Below are 16,653 nucleotides of genomic sequence, written 5' to 3'. Positions count from 1 at the left end.
GAGTAAAATGTAGATTGATGAAAATTTAAATCATTTATCATAAAATATACTATCATTTTAAGCTTTGAGCTTATATATTTTGAGTCAACTGAGCTGGGAACCAAAAGTCGAGTAATGCACATACATATATATGGTATCTACATCTATTTTAAAGACATTGTATAAGAAAGACATAACTTGCATAGCTGTAGAAGTAGACCTTAACTAATTAACATTCTAATTTTATTATTACTCTCTCAGATGCCATCTCCTCGTGCAAGTGCATTTTTGAATAGTTTATTTACTAAGCATCCAAAATCTGACGAATCATAATGTGTGTGTACATATGCTCACGGAAAGACAAACGTAAAATCCAAAATGAAAAAGAAATTAAAAACGAAACACACATCACTTTATATTCACACTTACAAAAAGGAAAAAAGTCTTTAAATAAATAAAAAAGACTTCACACAAACATAGCACTCCAATACCAAACAAAACTCTTTCTAATTACTTATACAAAATAACTAATCTTCTTACTACTCTCACTCGTCTGAACCATCACAGAGGTGATTTTTTCTCTAAAGTACCGAATCATTTATAAGATTTTAGTTAAGCTTCAATAGTTTTTTTTTTTTGTTTTAAGCTTCAATAGTTGCTTCTCCTCGTGGAACTCTAACCCTAAACACATGCTCCTCTCCTGTGCACTTATCAACTTTCACCACCCAATTACTCTTTCTCACGTGGTCATGGTGCTGATGATAATCATCATCGTTCTTTTTCATCATTTTCTGGTTATAGCTACCGTCATCGTTGAGTACCCTTGTCACCAGCAACCCTTCACCTATAGGCAAAAACTGTGTTTTCCTCCCATCGCTAAACCTCCAAGATCCTCTCGAAAACGCGTTATAACCCACCACAACCGCCACACCGCTTCCACCTCCGGTTCTTGCATTTTCTTCATGTTGACTAACGATCTTTCTAACGATATCTTGGTGGTTCTTGATCTTACAATCAACGAGGACGAAATCAGCTTCTCCAAAATGATCATTAATAAGAGCGTTGTCGTTAGGTTCTCCGACTACGAATTGTATATGATGAATCTCTGATGGTTCCAACATTTTCTTGGATATGATTAGTTCCTCGATGCCACGTAAAACGCATACCACTTGACCTCGCGTTTGGTTAGCCGCAGCGATTAGGGCAACGAGGATGTCAGCGTTTGCTGCCCCGGCACAAGCCACGGTGATCTTTCTTGCGTTATTTCCGGCGGCTAGGGCCGATATGAATTCAGCCACGTTTGGTTCTTTTGTTCTTTGATCCTGCAAAATGGATATATATGTAAATGGGACACTGATTCAAGAAAAAGTAGATAAATATTGATTATCTTTTTAACATCGATCCATATCCTTTTCAAAAAAAAAACATCGATCCATATCCTATTTTAAACAGAAACAGATTAAATGCATTATAAGATATCTTATACCTCATAAATAAATAAAAAGAAATAAATTCTTACCGTTTTCAATGTAGTGAGGTAGGCTTTAGTAGCATTCTCAGCAGACCAAAAAGCCATTTTTATTTAATTGATTTGAGTTGTAGTGAAAATCGTATTTCTCTCAAACTCTTGCTTAGAAGGTTTTAAAGTGGTTGATAATGGGTTTCCAGTTTAGAGATGAAAGGTCTTTATTTATATATTGGGACATTTGTGAATGGGACAAGATTCAACAGGCTGGTTCAGTTTCATGAATCTTTTCTATATATATATATATATATATATATATATATATATATATATATAAATAGGTCGACGGAGAATGAGAAATTTATCTTGGTCAAGTTGTAATACTATTCAACATGCGTGTATACAATATGATACACATATGCATATATATAGATCTATTTTTAAAAGAGCAGATTGTCTCATTGTCGAATGTCGAGAGACTAATCAGCTACTGTCATTGTTAATGTTCCTTTTCCTTATGATCCCTAAATTGAATTAGACTATGTTCAAGGGTTGTTCTTATAGTGTCAATTAATAATTAATACCCACTATGTGCCTCCTAATTCTTAGTCATAACTCGAAATGTTTTTATTTTTATTGACAACATATACGTAAAGGAAAAAAAAACACATGTAACTGTACTAATGATATTGCAAATTTTGTTGTTTATGTTTCAAATACGCATAGTTTATGGTAATGTTGTTCTAATTAAGTACAAACAAGAAAGCTTTAAAAGCAATCATGGCTTAAGTGTTAGGTAATTAGTCTGGATGTTTGAACTTGATACACGCATTTTTACTCTTTAGAAACACAAACATTAACAATTATATAATCTCATTTAAGTTTATATGCATATACAATTTCAACGCTTATTACCCAAATATGATTAGATTTAACTAATTAACTAGATTTTGATCCGCGCTATAAAAGCGCGGATTTATTTTTTATTTTTTTCAATTGACAAATATTTAGTAAATGTCATATTTTTATATATTTGTGTTTTGTTTTATAAAAGACTTAAATTTTTATCTTTATTTATCGTATTTCATTTTAAATGACTATTTATGCTTAAAAAATTAAACTTTATTTCTTTAATGAATTAAGTTGGTATAACTCTGATAAATTAATTTTATTATGTGGTTAATATTTTAATAAAAAAAATTATATACTTTTAATAAAGATTTATACTTTTCAATGAAAAATTTAATTTTTTTTATGAATGCTTAAATTATATTAAGAAAAGAAAAAAATAATAATTAAGAATAGTTCAAAAAAAATTATTTGAACTTGGACTCAATGGCCCAAAAGAAAATAAATGTGAGAATTGGATCTGATTTCTTAATCGGCTCAAATGGTCCAAGAGAGATCTGATGTGTGCTGAATCCAAAAAAAATAGCCCAATGTAAATGTGTTATTAATATTACTTGATTGCCCTTAATGAGACATGCAATGTTAGTAAAGAAAATGGCAGACTAAGGTAATTTTTAAAATATGATCCTGCTTTAATAGTATAGATTAGAAAGAAAAACAGAGTTTGAAATTAAGGATCAATGAGCTGTAGTGTCTAGTTAGCAGGGGCAATGGAGATCTCAATGAGATTAAAAATAAAAATCTATAAAATAAAAGATTTTAAATTATAGTACAACAAAGAAGTAAATGAGATTGATACACATCTTAGGGACATAGAGAACATGGGTCCATGTTTGTTCTGACAACAAGCATACAGTTTTTCTTACAAGATTAGATTCTTGATTTCACAAAACTAGTTAGAACGTACGGTTTAGATTAATTGATATGTATATATACTAATTTCTTAATTGTACGATCTAGTGACCGTCCTCTCTCGTACGGGTTTCCATGAAGCTTCATATACACTTAATCTAATTATGCGTTGATCATTGTGCTAACGAAGACATGAAATTAATGGTAAGCTATTAATAACGCTGAAACATATATCTAATCTACAATATTATATAGATATCAAATGGCTACTATTCATATTGTTGTAGAAAGCATCCCTTGTCGACTTTTAGTTGATATATATTTGATAAAAGAAATTTAAATGTACCTTTAAATTGATATATTAAAGTACGATAGCTACTAATGAGATGCAGGTACAAAAGGGATCGTAAATGATGGGTTGAATCCGAATGCACAAAGAGCTATATATAGTGCCCCATGCCGATAGATATGATTCAGAAGAAGAAAAAAATGCTAGAATAGTTTTGGTTTTATTAAGACATGTTCTTGCAATTTGACGAAGACATTTCAATGACCTTCGTTTTGTGATGAAAGATTTTTCAATGTATAATGTGTTTTCTTCCACTTGAACTAGTTTCATGCATCTGTCATTATAATTGCTTTATATACCGTATCAATATAAGGATATTGGAGATGGTTTTGCCAGACTGAACTGGTTCAAAAGATTTTGATCAGGTTTAAATTTAATTTATTGCAAACTATTGTGGTCCAAGTCCAACTCGAACTGTATATTGATAATTAGAAGTCGTAGATCATGAACAAATAGAAGAAAATAAAGGAAATTTACCAAAACAGTTTGGATCACTCAAATGTGTAAATCCATTTTTTCTTAAACCTAATGCAGCATTTGCAGAAATGATCTGATATAGTACACTCTATTCATATATCTTTCTGGTCCCACGTTCAAAGTACCATGGAAATATAAAGCTATTAAAATATTAAGTATTAAAAGTAAACCAAGTGGTACTAGCATAGTGATAATTTCTTAGAGTTTGATGTATACATACATCAGTCATGGATTCGATTCTCCCTATGAACTAAATTATCACTACTTTGCCAGTCTAAGCTTGAGCTTCGACCAAAGTGGTTTTTGTGGTGGGCCATAACAGATGAATGGCTTACTCCATGACATTAGTTGGAAGGTATTCCAAATTCGGATTACGCAGTGTGGTACGCTTTTGGACTAGTCTACTTTGTAGCACTAAATGTATTTCTTTCGGGACCGACCGGATCAGCCGATAGGATTCTAAAACATTAAATGTCTAACTATTGTAATGTGTACACGTAATAAGTGTTTCTCAAAAAAAAATGTGTACGTATAATTCGAGTTCGTTGCATGCACTACAATTATTGTAAGAGGATTCTAAAACAGTAGACATAGACATTAATCATGAATGATCAATTGTCTTAGACTAATTTCGCGACATATCTCAGAAAAGTCTTCGATAGATTTTTCTCCGACCAAGATGAAAGTCACCGGATAGATATATATAACGTTGGAACTATATGAAATCTTGAATCTTATAACCAATTAAATGATTGGGATTAGAAAATATGAATAGTACATTAACAATTAATGTTTGATAAAAACTACACACAAACTTCTTTTAAAAAGAGAACGTGGGATTGGAATAACGTTGAGGAGACAACAATAGAGAACAGCGAGAGTGGCTACAGATTCTGCTTCGACCATTCAAGGAGACATCATCTTTTAATATTATGGATTGATATTTTATTTTATTAAGTGAACGTAAATGTTGAAAGAATCTTAGAGCGCGCGGTGGATAGACGAGGAATGATTCTACTAAGGTTAAACATATCTAGTGATTCTCTAGTAAGATCAATCGGTCGAACGCTGAAACAAAATGAAGATCGGAGATCTAGTGACTATCTAATAAACAAAGCTTAAAGCAACATACAGAAAGGGGCAAAGAGTTCTAGCAACCTGAGGATGGTTGAAGACGAACGATGAATTGGAATCAATGGCGTTAGGGAGTCACGACGGAGGGCCAATAGCGACGGCGATAAAGGAACAGGAAGGGGTTTAGAGGATTCAGGGGAGAGATCAGTTTTCTTTTTGTTTATTTATGATTTAGTCATTGTATTTCGTTGATTGTTACAAATGTAAGCAACTGATTTTTGTTTAGATTTACTCCAATTCCTAAATAGATTACAGATTTAAGCAAATACTAGATTTTGATTAGTGCAACCGCACGGGTGTTTGTTTTCACTTTTCTATACATAAATTATTGTTTTAGAACATAAGTGATATATATTTTAAATGTTAATCATATACTTAAATATTTATATAACTTATTGGAGAGAAGATCCCACATCGGATATATGAAAGGGACTTGAGTAATATATAAGGGACTTGGGTCAATCCACTAATTGCCAATTGGTTTTAAGTTGGAAGCCCAAGAAACTTATCATGGTATCAGAGCGGGTCCAATACCCTGACCCATTAATCCGGCCCGGACAGTGGCCCGATCATCCCATTAGCTGATGGCCCATAGAAGGCTCAGTTCCGCCGAGATCGCTAGAAAAATAAAGCATGATTTCGGAGGGGGTATGATGGATTCTGCGAGATTAATGGTTATACGCACCATTATCTCGAGGGAGGGTATTGGAGAGAAGATCCCACATCGGATATATGAAAGGGACTTGAGTAATATATAAGGGAATTGGGTCAATCCACTAATTGCCAATTGGTTTTAAGTTGGAAGCCCAAGAAACTTATCATAACTATTTCAAATACAATAATTTTATAATTTACATCTTATAATTAATTAATTGTCTAAACCTTATGTATTTGCCACTTCTTATTATATATTTATCTTATTGTATTTGCATTTAGTTATTAAGCAAATTAATATATTCATGAGAAAATATATTTAAAAATATTTTGTATTTAATTTATGCTAAATTTTGACCCGTATTTCAAAACTGGATTTCTTTTTACCAATATTTTTATGCTTATTCATTTTAGATAATTTATTATTGTATATATAAAAGTGTAAGATATGTTAATTTTTAGATATGTATTATATAGTTTGTTAATAGATTTGTTAGAATTTTAAAATAAATATATTTATATTTAAAATGAAAAGATATCAAAAGATAATATGATTAAAATATTTTAAAAATTATATTTATTATTAGTCTGAATTAAAATATAGTATGAATTTCTATAAATATGTCCATTAGGTCCATTTTTAAAAAAATCACACATGAATCAAAGTTGTGATTTCTGTTTTAATATATAAGATGTCATACCTCATATATACGTGTTTCTTTTTTTGTTTATTTATGATTTCGTTCATGTATTCTGTTGGTTGTTACCATTGTAAAAAAATAATATTTTTGTTAGATTTACTCCAATTTCTAAATAGAATAGAAATGCAAGAAAAAATGTCATACTCATCTAGGTGATCATATTCCCGTATCCGTGAAAGGTCGTTGTGAAGTTATTCATAGCTGAATCGTCATTGTGGAGAGAAGATGACATCTTAGCCATCGGCCTCACTCATGCATAGTCGGTCCTAGACAAAAATCTAATGAAACATTGGCATTAGTTCCTAACTTTTCTCTAAAACATAGATGTTTTATTGTTTCTATATCGTCAAAATACATTTTTATTTATACAAATGTATTTGTTCTAAAATGTTTCTAACTTTTAAAATTGTCCGGCTGTGTTAATCGCTGCACTTGGCTCTTAGGAGATGGCATGGTGTGTTCCACTAGTATTTAAGTAAACGTATATATACAACATACTAGGAGTATTTTGGTAAAGGTTGTAAAAGTAGGAGAGACTCCAAAAACGCCAAAATCATTCTCTCAAATTATGTATTCGCCTTTTCATCATCAATATCTTCTTGTGACCTTCTTTTCAAGGGCAGTACAACCCTATGAAATGCTGGCTTTAATTCCCAAAATTTTAAGAAGTAAAATTGTTTAAAAAAAAGTTATTATTTTTTTTTAATTAAATGTCTATGGTGGCACATTCTTCTTCCATATCTTAAAGAAGTACTTCCTAGGTTGTGTGCAAGGATACTTCTCTTTTCTTTTTGTAATATACTTCTTTGCTTTGCAGGCTTTTGATACAGTTCCTTTAGAACATGCCAGGATCTTGCGGCGACGACGCGGGGTTTCTCGCTTAACGTAAACCTTCTCCATTTCGTTGAGAGGCCGGCTCGATCCATCTGGAAGACTCACAAACTTCCAGCCACCTCCGGCTCCACGTTTTCCTCTAGGTCCCAATTTCTCAATCGTGATTTTCCATCCATCTGTTGAACGTCTTCTGCTATACTTGTGACACTTCACTTCTCCTCTCCACTGGTTTAATTAAGATACCAAAAGAGAATGCATATTTTACTATCACCAATGAGAAAATGAAACGTGTAACAACTTTATCAATAGAACTAATGTAGTATATGGTTGGCTAATATTCAAGGGCCGCAAAAGAAGGGACTTACTTTCATTTTGTTGAACTCAAACCTTTGCACGAATTCTTCATAAAGCATGTCATCTTCTTTCTTTGAGATCTCATAATGGACTTCATCTATATCTTTGATTGTACCCTCCCATCCTTCTGGCATGACCTTGAAACCAGGGTTGTACTTGAGTGAGGCCACATGAAACTCCCGGTCATGCGAAACAAAGAACCTGCAATGAGGTATAAATATTACCAACCTATCCCCAAGTAATGGTATCTTAAGCCAATTTTACTAGAATACAAGTAATCTATTAATAGCAGGCCGTTCTCGAGAGAGGATAAGACGGTGTTATAAAGGAAAATTGAAAAAAAAAAAACAGTAAACTACTTGGGGGAGAGAATTAATGAAGTAAAACTAAAGTAGCACATACCAAAGTATGAAAAAATATATTTGCATGTTAAGAACTTACTCAGGGTACTCATCAAGCAAACGCTCAACGGAATCATCCAAGGGACGACCAAGCTTTCTCTCCTCTTCTTCTTCATCTTCTTTAAGAAAAAGAATGGCGTGAACACGCTGCCTCATAACCCTATAATCCTTAGCAAGCCTCTCAACGGTATACACCTCAGGATTCTCTTTGTGCAACCTATACATCTCAGTCTTCTCAGAGTCCTTAAGATAAGCCCCTCTCGCTCCAGGCTCCCTTACTTGCTTGAGCAACACGCTAATCTCCATCATCCTATTTTTAATCCCATCAACAAAAGCCTTGCTCTCTTTATTATCTTGATCAATCTCTTTTAGCAAATCATCATACTCATTCATCTCGTTGACCATAGCCACTTCTCTCGGACCCAACTTGCTCATTACGTCACCAGTATCATCAGAACCGGTGTTGTCGGAAGTAGAAGGGTTTGTGTTTTTCTTACGACCAACGGAGACACCATCGAAATGTTCTGTGGTGAAACCAGTTGACCACATTGACTTATTGTCCCAACCAAGATCGTCTGATCCTGTACCACCACCTAACGAGTCTCCTCCCGTTGGGATGTCCCAACCGTTGTCGTCGTCTCCGAATCCATCGAACCCTGAGCTCCCGGAGAAGGCTCGAGTTCTTAAAGGTTGGATGAGCTTTGGAGCGTTCTGAACAAGAAACCTAGTCGCTCTCGTGCTAGGGTTAAGAGAAAGCGAAGATAGAGATGATATTAACTTACTAAGGAACATATAAGATCAGTTGAACGTTGAACCGCACAAACGCTGAAACAAGAGAATCGAAGATTCCGTGATCCGCGGAGGCCACTAGGGTTTTAAGGGTTTTAGGAGCAAGGACATATCAGTTGTTTTTATATTTTATGATTTAGCCCCTCTATTTCCTTAGTTATTGCAAATATAACCACAATAGTTTTTTTTTATAGTTTTCTACTCCACTTCATTTTGTACACAACATTGAACCTTTGATTGATTTTGTGGATGATTGGTTGAACTATAGGTTTAAAAATTCACTTTAGAATTTAGTAGAACTTCTTATAATTATATCTAATATAGATGTAAAAATTGAATGAAAAAAAAATAAAAAAAATATCCCTGTAGCAAAAAGTATTTTTTAAATATTATTTATAACTTTAAAATTACATAAAACATAATTGGTATTGGTAAGTTTTATGGTTATAAACAAAAACTAAGATTAAAAATACTTTGAATCAGTATAGCTATACTCTTCTGACACAACAACGCAATTTGAATTAATATAGAAATGAAGTGTACGTTAGATAACCACTCTAACCAACCATCCACATGTCTTTTTATTGTCTAAAAAAATTATGTAGAGATTTTTGCAATTGCGCTACATCTTTAACTTCATAAGAACCAACCACAAAGGATTTTTCATTTTTGTGATTAGTTATGAAACCAGGTCATATGTAAAACAGTAAATCTTCAGCCAAATAACCACAACCATAAAACAATATCAATCGATAATTTCAACATAACGAAGTTAAAACCGATCACAAAAACAAATACAGAGCAATTAAAAAATAGCTAAATCAATTTTTGGCCATAAAGGTTCCTTACTTTCTACACAAGAAAATCCGAGAATAGCTCAATCACCATTAGACAGGCTCCTCGTATCGCAGGAATCATCATCAGGCTGATCATCATCACCACCATCGGCATAGTCAGCTTCTTCTTTGTTAGTACTAGTGTTCACATTCCCGTATCCATGATTGGTCGTTGTGAAATTGTTCATAGCTGAATTGTCGTTGTGAAAAGGAGTTTGAGCCACTGGTCTCATCATACCACCACCACCGTCAGTTTGTTGTTTTGGATCATCTATGGTGGCTACCACCGGAGAAGTAGAATTCACGTTGGTTATGTTGAAAGTAGGATGTTGTTGTTGTTGTGGTGGAGGAGAAGCCTCCATGATTCGAGGTTTCTTATTCTGCGTTTGTTCAGCTTGATTTATCACAATGAAACTTCCCATTATCACCTATCACATATTATAATACTTGTTAGGAAATTTGTGCGACTTTTCTATACTTTGAACCTGTAGATATGTTTGCTTATTTTAAACAAAAATAATCAAGATTGTATTTACCTGGACAGGACTGGCTGCTATAAGCATACCAGCAAGACCACCGCCGATGATTTTGCCATTTGGTCCGGCTAGAGAAATGCTCATACCGCCAGACCAACCTTTAGTTCCTCCTTGTTCAGTAGGCATAAAAGAACCCGATAGAGAAAGTATCTCAAACCAACCCTAAGACAAGAAAAATATATATAAAGTTTCAAGAACCGCCAAAAAACCAATCAAGAACCAATTAAAATAGAGAAAATTTGATTCCATTTTCATTAGGTTTACCTCATATGTAAGCGTGCCGCCTGAAATGGCAGCTTGACGAAGTGTGACATTGGAGATGGAACCAGTTGCAGAAAGAATGCATATAGTTCGAGATCCTTGCGAATACGGCATAGCTTTCATCATTACATCCTGATTAAAATTAAACAATATTCTCAAAACAAAGTTCATTATCAAAGCTTTGACTACAAGAACGGCGAAAAAAAAAAATCATGTTTTAGGGAATTTATATTACCTCACCGGCATTGACAGTAAACTGATGTGTTGTAAAATTTGCATCCACATAGCATGAGAGTCCAGGAGGAGGAGGAAAAGCTGCAATAGATAAAATAGATCTTTGATGCCATTGACTTTGACCAATGATGTAATTAAGAAACTCTAATCCTCAAGCAAACTAACTTGATCAACCATAACAATCAGTGTTTAAACTTTCAATAACATAAATAAAACAGAATTAGCCAAGCTAATGAGATATCTTAGAGTTATGCGATAACAATTAACACAACTAGACTCTCTTTATCTTCTTAATATAAAAAACAGAGATTATTATTCTCTACTTTTTATTTTTCTGTTTTGTACGGTCAGCATCATCAGATTCTGTCTCTGACTGGTCTGTTTGTATAACTCCTTTAGACAAAAGGTACACAGTTATGTTGGTCCCACTTCCCAACATCTCAAAAATCCAAATAAAAATCACATCAACAGATAAATAACCAGATCACATCAGATCTATCTCACTCAAACCTATCCAACACACACAAAAAGAGACTGCAAGAGTTACCTGGGCTGCTTCCATACTCAAACATGTGAGGTTTCTTGATGAGTTCAACAGGTAGATACTGCTGAGCTTTTCCTTGTTTCCAGTGACTATAATCTCCAGAGAATGGAATCGAAGTTGAGATTGGAGTCGGAGAGAGTGTTGGTCTCAAGTACCTAGGGTTCAGACTTCCATCTGGAGCGTATTTCCTCGGCCTTCCTCTCTTCTTCTTCGTCAAATCTAACCCTGCGCTGGAGATCAACGGCGGTGGAGCTGCGGCAGCTGAGACAGGAGTCACGGAGGTTGGAGGTGGAGGCGGAGGCGGAGACGGAGGCGGGGAAGGTGTCCGTGACACCACAGTCGTAGGTCCCACGGGTTGAAGAAGGCTAGGGTTCTGTTGAAACTCTGTTGCTTCTTCATCTCCCTTGACTGTGATGACCCCACTTGGACTGACTCCACCTTTCTCTTCCATTTTTACAGCCACAAATCCCCCCAAAAATTTAGCAATAGATTCTGCTTTGAAACAGCTCAAATGGATCAAAGATTGAAGCTTGCTAAAATATTTTTCAACCGCAGAAAACAACAGTGAAGAAGAAAAATGCAAAAGTGGGTGGAGATTAACCTCACAATCTCACCGAAATTGTAAAAAAATTACATGCAAATATCCCCCAAATTTTTTTTATTAGAGAAAGAAGATAATTTACCTCTTGGAAGACTGAATTTTGTGGGGTTTGCAAAGAAAAATGGAACCTATAAATAAAATGAGGAAATTCAGAAAATAAATAAAATATTATGTTGCCAGTTGTATGACTTAATATGAATATTAAACATTAATTTAATTAATTAATTTGATATAATAATTAGGGAAAGATAATATTCGTCTCCTAGAAACTTAATATCTATTACTATAAAAAAAGAGATTTCATCTCATCTTATCAAATAGTGTAAGGAGAAGTTCACACGTGTCTAAATTTTAAAAAATCTTCAATTGCCTTCGTTTTGTTTTAATGGACTCAAAATAAAATGCGTCCCAAACCGAAATATCACAAGTACCATTTCGTCCCGGACCATCACACCACATAAAAACATTCCTCCTAGAGTAGCTGTTAATACGAATAAACGAATGAATATTATGTGGGCTTCAAATCACTTGATTTGGACTGAAAACAAACAAAAATTTGGTCCATTGGTCGCCTTCATCTTCTTAACGAGAAGCTACCATTCATTTGTACGGTTTAATCTAACGAAGTAAACAAGAAACAGAAGAACCCTCTCTCACAATTCAAAATCCAGTTTTAATATGAACGGATTTGGAGCATCTCTCATTAGTTTGGAACTTCAGCTCAATCGATTTCTACTAATAATCACTCTTGATTTCAGTTTAGAAAATATTCATGTATATCAAGGATTTTAAGTGGTTAGAGAAAATTATCAGCTTGGGGATCTCCTAAAAAGATTACAATTTTGAAGGCTATTGCAAATTAGTAAGACATTAATTGACTAGAAAAAAAAAAATCAGATGTATTTGAGAATAGGTCCTACTGACAGATGTAATTGAGTTTTTGGAAGATGCTTTGTAAGAGGAGCTCAGGTTTGGAAGAAATGAAGGGAGAGCAACGTTAGTGATATGATGGAAACGGAATGTTCGATCTGCAAGGCATTGTTTTTAATTAAATTATAATTTAGTCTTTGTCTGCGGGTTACTAATAATGTTTAGAATGTTCACTGAAGGTTAGGAGGAGCACAACACAAACCATAAACATTCTAGGAAACTACAACGACAATTTAAATGATTCTCACTTATGTTAATGTACAAGACACTCAAGAGAAACCTTATAATTCATACATGCACCAAACAGAAAAACCTAACACCGTTTAGAATGATCACTGAGGCCTGAGGGTAAGAGCATAACACAAAACAAAAACATTCATCAAGCTTCGAAAACTTACTAAAACAACCTGCTGGTAAAGTGTCTCAGCTACGTTGACCCACTCAAAACTCCAAGATACATAACACATACAACTAATACAAAAAAAACAAAAAATGAGATTATAAGACCGTTTTGAGTGATCACTGTGGGTTAAAAATATGACACAAACAGAAACATTCAAGATTCAAACAAAATCACAATCTGTAGGAAACTCTAACCAAAGTTGATCTACAAAAGACTCCAAGATACAACCCATTTCATAAAATAAAAGACTTAATTTATAATATATACAAGCACAAAACTAAGGAATAATAGAGATGACAAACACTATAAACACAAAATGTAATGATCCAAATTAAACAAATACTTTATATGTTCATCAATTAATATATTAGCAATCAGGTTCTAGAATCTCAGAAAAGATGTTAAGCCAATAAGAGAAATGTTATTTTAATTATAAAAGGAGAAACTCGTCATGCTGAAGTCTGTTCTTTCAGCGATTCCCTCACACGCGATGACCTGTTTTCTTCTCCCTATTAGCCTCTGCATCCGCATTCAATCAGCTTTAACCAGATTCTGGTGGGATTCTTCCCCGGAGAAGAAAAAGATGTGTATGGTAGCCTGGAGCAAACTCACCAAGCCAAAATCGATGGGAGGTCTAGGCATTCGCGACATTCAAGCCTTCAACACAGCTCTTCTTGCGAAACAGGCGTGGCGGATCGTCACTAAGCCTGATTTCCTACTGGCTCGGGTATTGAAAGGAAAATATTGTGGCTCTGCTCAGTTTCTTCATGTTCAAGAGACAAAGACAATGTCACATGGGTGGAGGGGCATTCTCGCGGGTAGGGACCTGTTGATCATCAAGCTGGGAAAGGTTATTGGCAACGGTGATGACACCAGGGTATGGAAAGACCCTTGGTTGAGTACGGAACAACCGAGTATACCTATGGGACCTGTGACCGAAAGCGACCAAGACCTGGTTGTATCTGACCTGATTTGTAGAGGAAGCGGGAACTGGAATATCCCGAGAATCATGAGCTCACTCCCAGCGCTACTCCCTCAAATCCTACAGCTCCGTCCTAGCATTACAGGAGCACCAGACTCCTTTGCATGGCTCGCAACAAAATCAGGGAGCTACTCTGTGAAATCAGGGTACTATGTTGCTGCATCCCAGGGCAATGATGAGATCAGAGAGACAACAGAGGCCCAGAGAGTGGTGGAACAGACCTTATGCAAGGCAATCTGGACTGCCAAAGTTTCCCCTAAACTACAACTCTTCTTATGGAAGATTACACATGGAGCTCTCCCTTTAGGAGAAAACCTAGCTAAGAGGGGATTACTCAATCACATCACCTGCCGACACTGTGGAGAATTAGAAACAGCCGAGCATCTCTTCCTTCATTGTAGCTTCTCAAGACAGGTTTGGGCTCAGAACATATGGAAACAGGACTTTGATCCAACATCTATGTCTTCCTTTGCGTCAGCATTCCTAGCAACATCAACCCTCATCAATCTGCCCCCGCTAGGAGTCAAGGAAACCATCTTCCCTTGGGTTTGCTGGGTAATTTGGACAGCAAGAAACAAACGTATCTTTGAAAACAGAGTTTTCGAACCTAAGGACATCTTCTCCAAGGCTATTAGTACAGCCAAGGAATGGAACAATGCTCAGGATTCCCTGTTATCGCCCCCAGTGCCTCGCAACCTTCAGAATCGTCAAGTGCATCGACCCCTCACCGAGCTCTCCTGTTTCACTGATGCTGCTTGGACTTCGACGAATAGAGCTGGCTGCGGCTGGTACATCATGAGTTTGGAAGGTAATGTACTACTAAAGGGGTCATGCGTCTTCGAGTTCATCACATCGGCCATGATGGCGGAAGCCCTTGCTATCCGGTCCGCTCTCGTCCATGCTTCTGAAGCTGGAATATCCAAAATCTGCATTAAATCAGATTGCCAGGCGCTCATTGCTGCCATCTCCTCGACGTGCCACTCGGTTGAGCTCTACGGAATCTTCCGGGACATCGAGAACCTATCTTTACGTTTCTCTTGTATTTCTTTTAGCTTCATTTCTCGTTCTCTGAACTGTATGGCTGATTCTTTGGCCAAGTCTGTACTACGCTCTGCTTTCCCCAACTAGTCGGTTGGAAAATTTATAATATTTGGTGTTCAAAAAAAAAAAATTATAAAAAGAGAAAAACTCAGAAAATAAAAAAAAATTTAAAAACTATTAGTGTTTGGGTTGGAGCAGAAGGAAGAGTGACCTATCGAAAAGTGATTCGCGATACCGTGTGAGTGAGACAAAATCCGAAAAGATTAGGTGGTGATTGCAGGGTTAGTAAACAAAAATTTTGGACCTTGGAAAAATTAACGGACCGACCGTTGGAACGGGATGGAGCCCACAGACCGAGAGAGTGAGTGTGGGTGGCCCATTAACCATGGGCAGTCGGAGCGTTATACATTTATATATTCAAAATTCAACAGTATAGTGTGGAGTAAGTGTATCGAATGAAGATAAATACAATGGTAATGATTGAATTGAATCCTTTGGTTTTTCTGCATCAGTTCATTTCTAAGACCTGATTTCGATTGTTTGTGTAGGGTTCATATATAATATATTCTAACCAAACGGTTAAAGATGTCTCCAAATCAAGAAGTAAGTCAGCTTTAATTAACAAGACCTACGGCTTCTCTGCTTGCAAGACAAAACAAACCATTAGACATTTACTTTGTTCAACTTCTTACAATACACCAATGATGAAACTGTTTGCTTTTCTTCTCTTTTGAGGTCATTAGCAAAGTTTGGTGATAACTTATCTCCGGTCTTAGTCTCTAAGTTGCAAAACCAAGACACCAAAAAGCAAAAACTAGAAGCTAAGGTGTGTGTTACATATTGGAGATTTAGAATTTGTTAATACTATAAACCTTTACGTTGATAGGTTCAATGAGTTTGTTATTGAATCTAGGTGGCTGATCAAGTTAACTCCAGCAGAAGATCTAAACTCACTATCCCAAAGGAACCGAATATTAGAACTTCAGAAAGGTCTGAAAGACACAGGTACTAGTCAACATCACGACAAGTGTTTTGGCTTCCTTACAAACATGTTTATTGTTATCCTCAAGTGCCTTTTTCTGTGGAGGGTTCCAGGATAACAATAAACATGTTAGTAAGGAAAGCAAAACACTTGTCATGATGTTGACAACATTCTCAGAAGCTCTCGTTAGAAGACTAGACTATTGTATTAGATTCCTTTGCAGAATCTTGAACCTTCTTCAACGCCTTTGTCTAAAAGTAATACTCCACGGTCTCAAGATCTTCAGGTATAACTAATCTCCCGATAACTACAAGTCCAAATTTTTTATCATCCCACATGAGTTAAAACAGAGTTTACTGCATTAGGTTTTTCGTTTAAGAACATCAGTGCGAGCAAAGGAACGCT

General features: G+C 35.3%; 3 protein-coding genes across 3 annotated transcripts; all 3 read right to left on the bottom strand.

Annotated features, from left to right (window-relative positions):
* Positions 1–346: 346 nt before the first annotated feature.
* LOC103854997 lies at positions 347–5,984 on the bottom strand. The gene is made up of 2 exons (XM_009131958.3): positions 1,499–5,984; positions 347–1,301 (listed from the first exon to the last, which is right to left on the bottom strand). Exons 1-2 carry the CDS (start codon positions 1,553–1,555, stop codon positions 621–623), a joined length of 738 nt encoding a protein of 245 aa, XP_009130206.1. The 5' UTR covers positions 1,556–5,984; the 3' UTR covers positions 347–620.
* Positions 5,985–6,475: 491 nt separating this feature from the next.
* On the bottom strand, positions 6,476–8,957 carry LOC103855108. Its single transcript, XM_009132060.2, has 3 exons — positions 8,150–8,957; positions 7,720–7,909; positions 6,476–7,579 (listed from the first exon to the last, which is right to left on the bottom strand). Exons 1-3 carry the CDS (start codon positions 8,899–8,901, stop codon positions 7,235–7,237), a joined length of 1,287 nt encoding a protein of 428 aa, XP_009130308.2. The 5' UTR covers positions 8,902–8,957; the 3' UTR covers positions 6,476–7,234.
* Positions 8,958–9,633: 676 nt separating this feature from the next.
* On the bottom strand, positions 9,634–13,054 carry LOC103854996 (AT-hook motif nuclear-localized protein 6-like). Its single transcript, XM_009131957.3, has 6 exons — positions 11,993–13,054; positions 11,313–11,801; positions 10,767–10,846; positions 10,535–10,663; positions 10,271–10,432; positions 9,634–10,162 (listed from the first exon to the last, which is right to left on the bottom strand). Exons 2-6 carry the CDS (start codon positions 11,758–11,760, stop codon positions 9,776–9,778), a joined length of 1,206 nt encoding a protein of 401 aa, XP_009130205.1. The 5' UTR covers positions 11,761–11,801; positions 11,993–13,054; the 3' UTR covers positions 9,634–9,775.
* Between the last annotated feature and the right edge of the window lie 3,599 nt (positions 13,055–16,653).

Source organism: Brassica rapa, chromosome A02 (assembly GCF_000309985.2).
Source record: "Brassica rapa cultivar Chiifu-401-42 chromosome A02, CAAS_Brap_v3.01, whole genome shotgun sequence".
NCBI lineage: Eukaryota > Viridiplantae > Streptophyta > Magnoliopsida > Brassicales > Brassicaceae > Brassica > Brassica rapa.
The sequence above is the reverse complement of the archived record's forward strand: the minus strand, read 5'-3'. Positions and strand labels throughout refer to the sequence as shown.

Bases quoted from the DNA above. Each gene is read 5' to 3' on its own strand.
- LOC103854997 (XM_009131958.3), bottom strand. From the start codon at position 1,555: ATGGCTTTTTGGTCTGCTGAGAATGCTACTAAAGCCTACCTCACTACA. The intron at 1,302-1,498 runs GTAAGAATTTAT...TCCATTTTGCAG, and splicing joins ACCTCACTACATTGAAAACG to GATCAAAGAACAAAAGAACC.
- LOC103855108 (XM_009132060.2), bottom strand. From the start codon at position 8,901: ATGTTCCTTAGTAAGTTAATATCATCTCTATCTTCGCTTTCTCTTAAC. The intron at 7,910-8,149 runs GTAAGTTCTTAA...ACCTCATTGCAG, and splicing joins TTGCTTGATGAGTACCCTGA to GTTCTTTGTTTCGCATGACC. The intron at 7,580-7,719 runs GTAAGTCCCTTC...TAATTAAACCAG, and splicing joins TTGAGTTCAACAAAATGAAA to TGGAGAGGAGAAGTGAAGTG.
- LOC103854996 (XM_009131957.3), bottom strand. From the start codon at position 11,760: ATGGAAGAGAAAGGTGGAGTCAGTCCAAGTGGGGTCATCACAGTCAAG. The intron at 10,847-11,312 runs GTAACTCTTGCA...TATCTATTGCAG, and splicing joins TGAGTATGGAAGCAGCCCAG to CTTTTCCTCCTCCTCCTGGA. The intron at 10,163-10,270 runs GTAAATACAATC...AATATGTGATAG, and splicing joins TAGCAGCCAGTCCTGTCCAG to GTGATAATGGGAAGTTTCAT.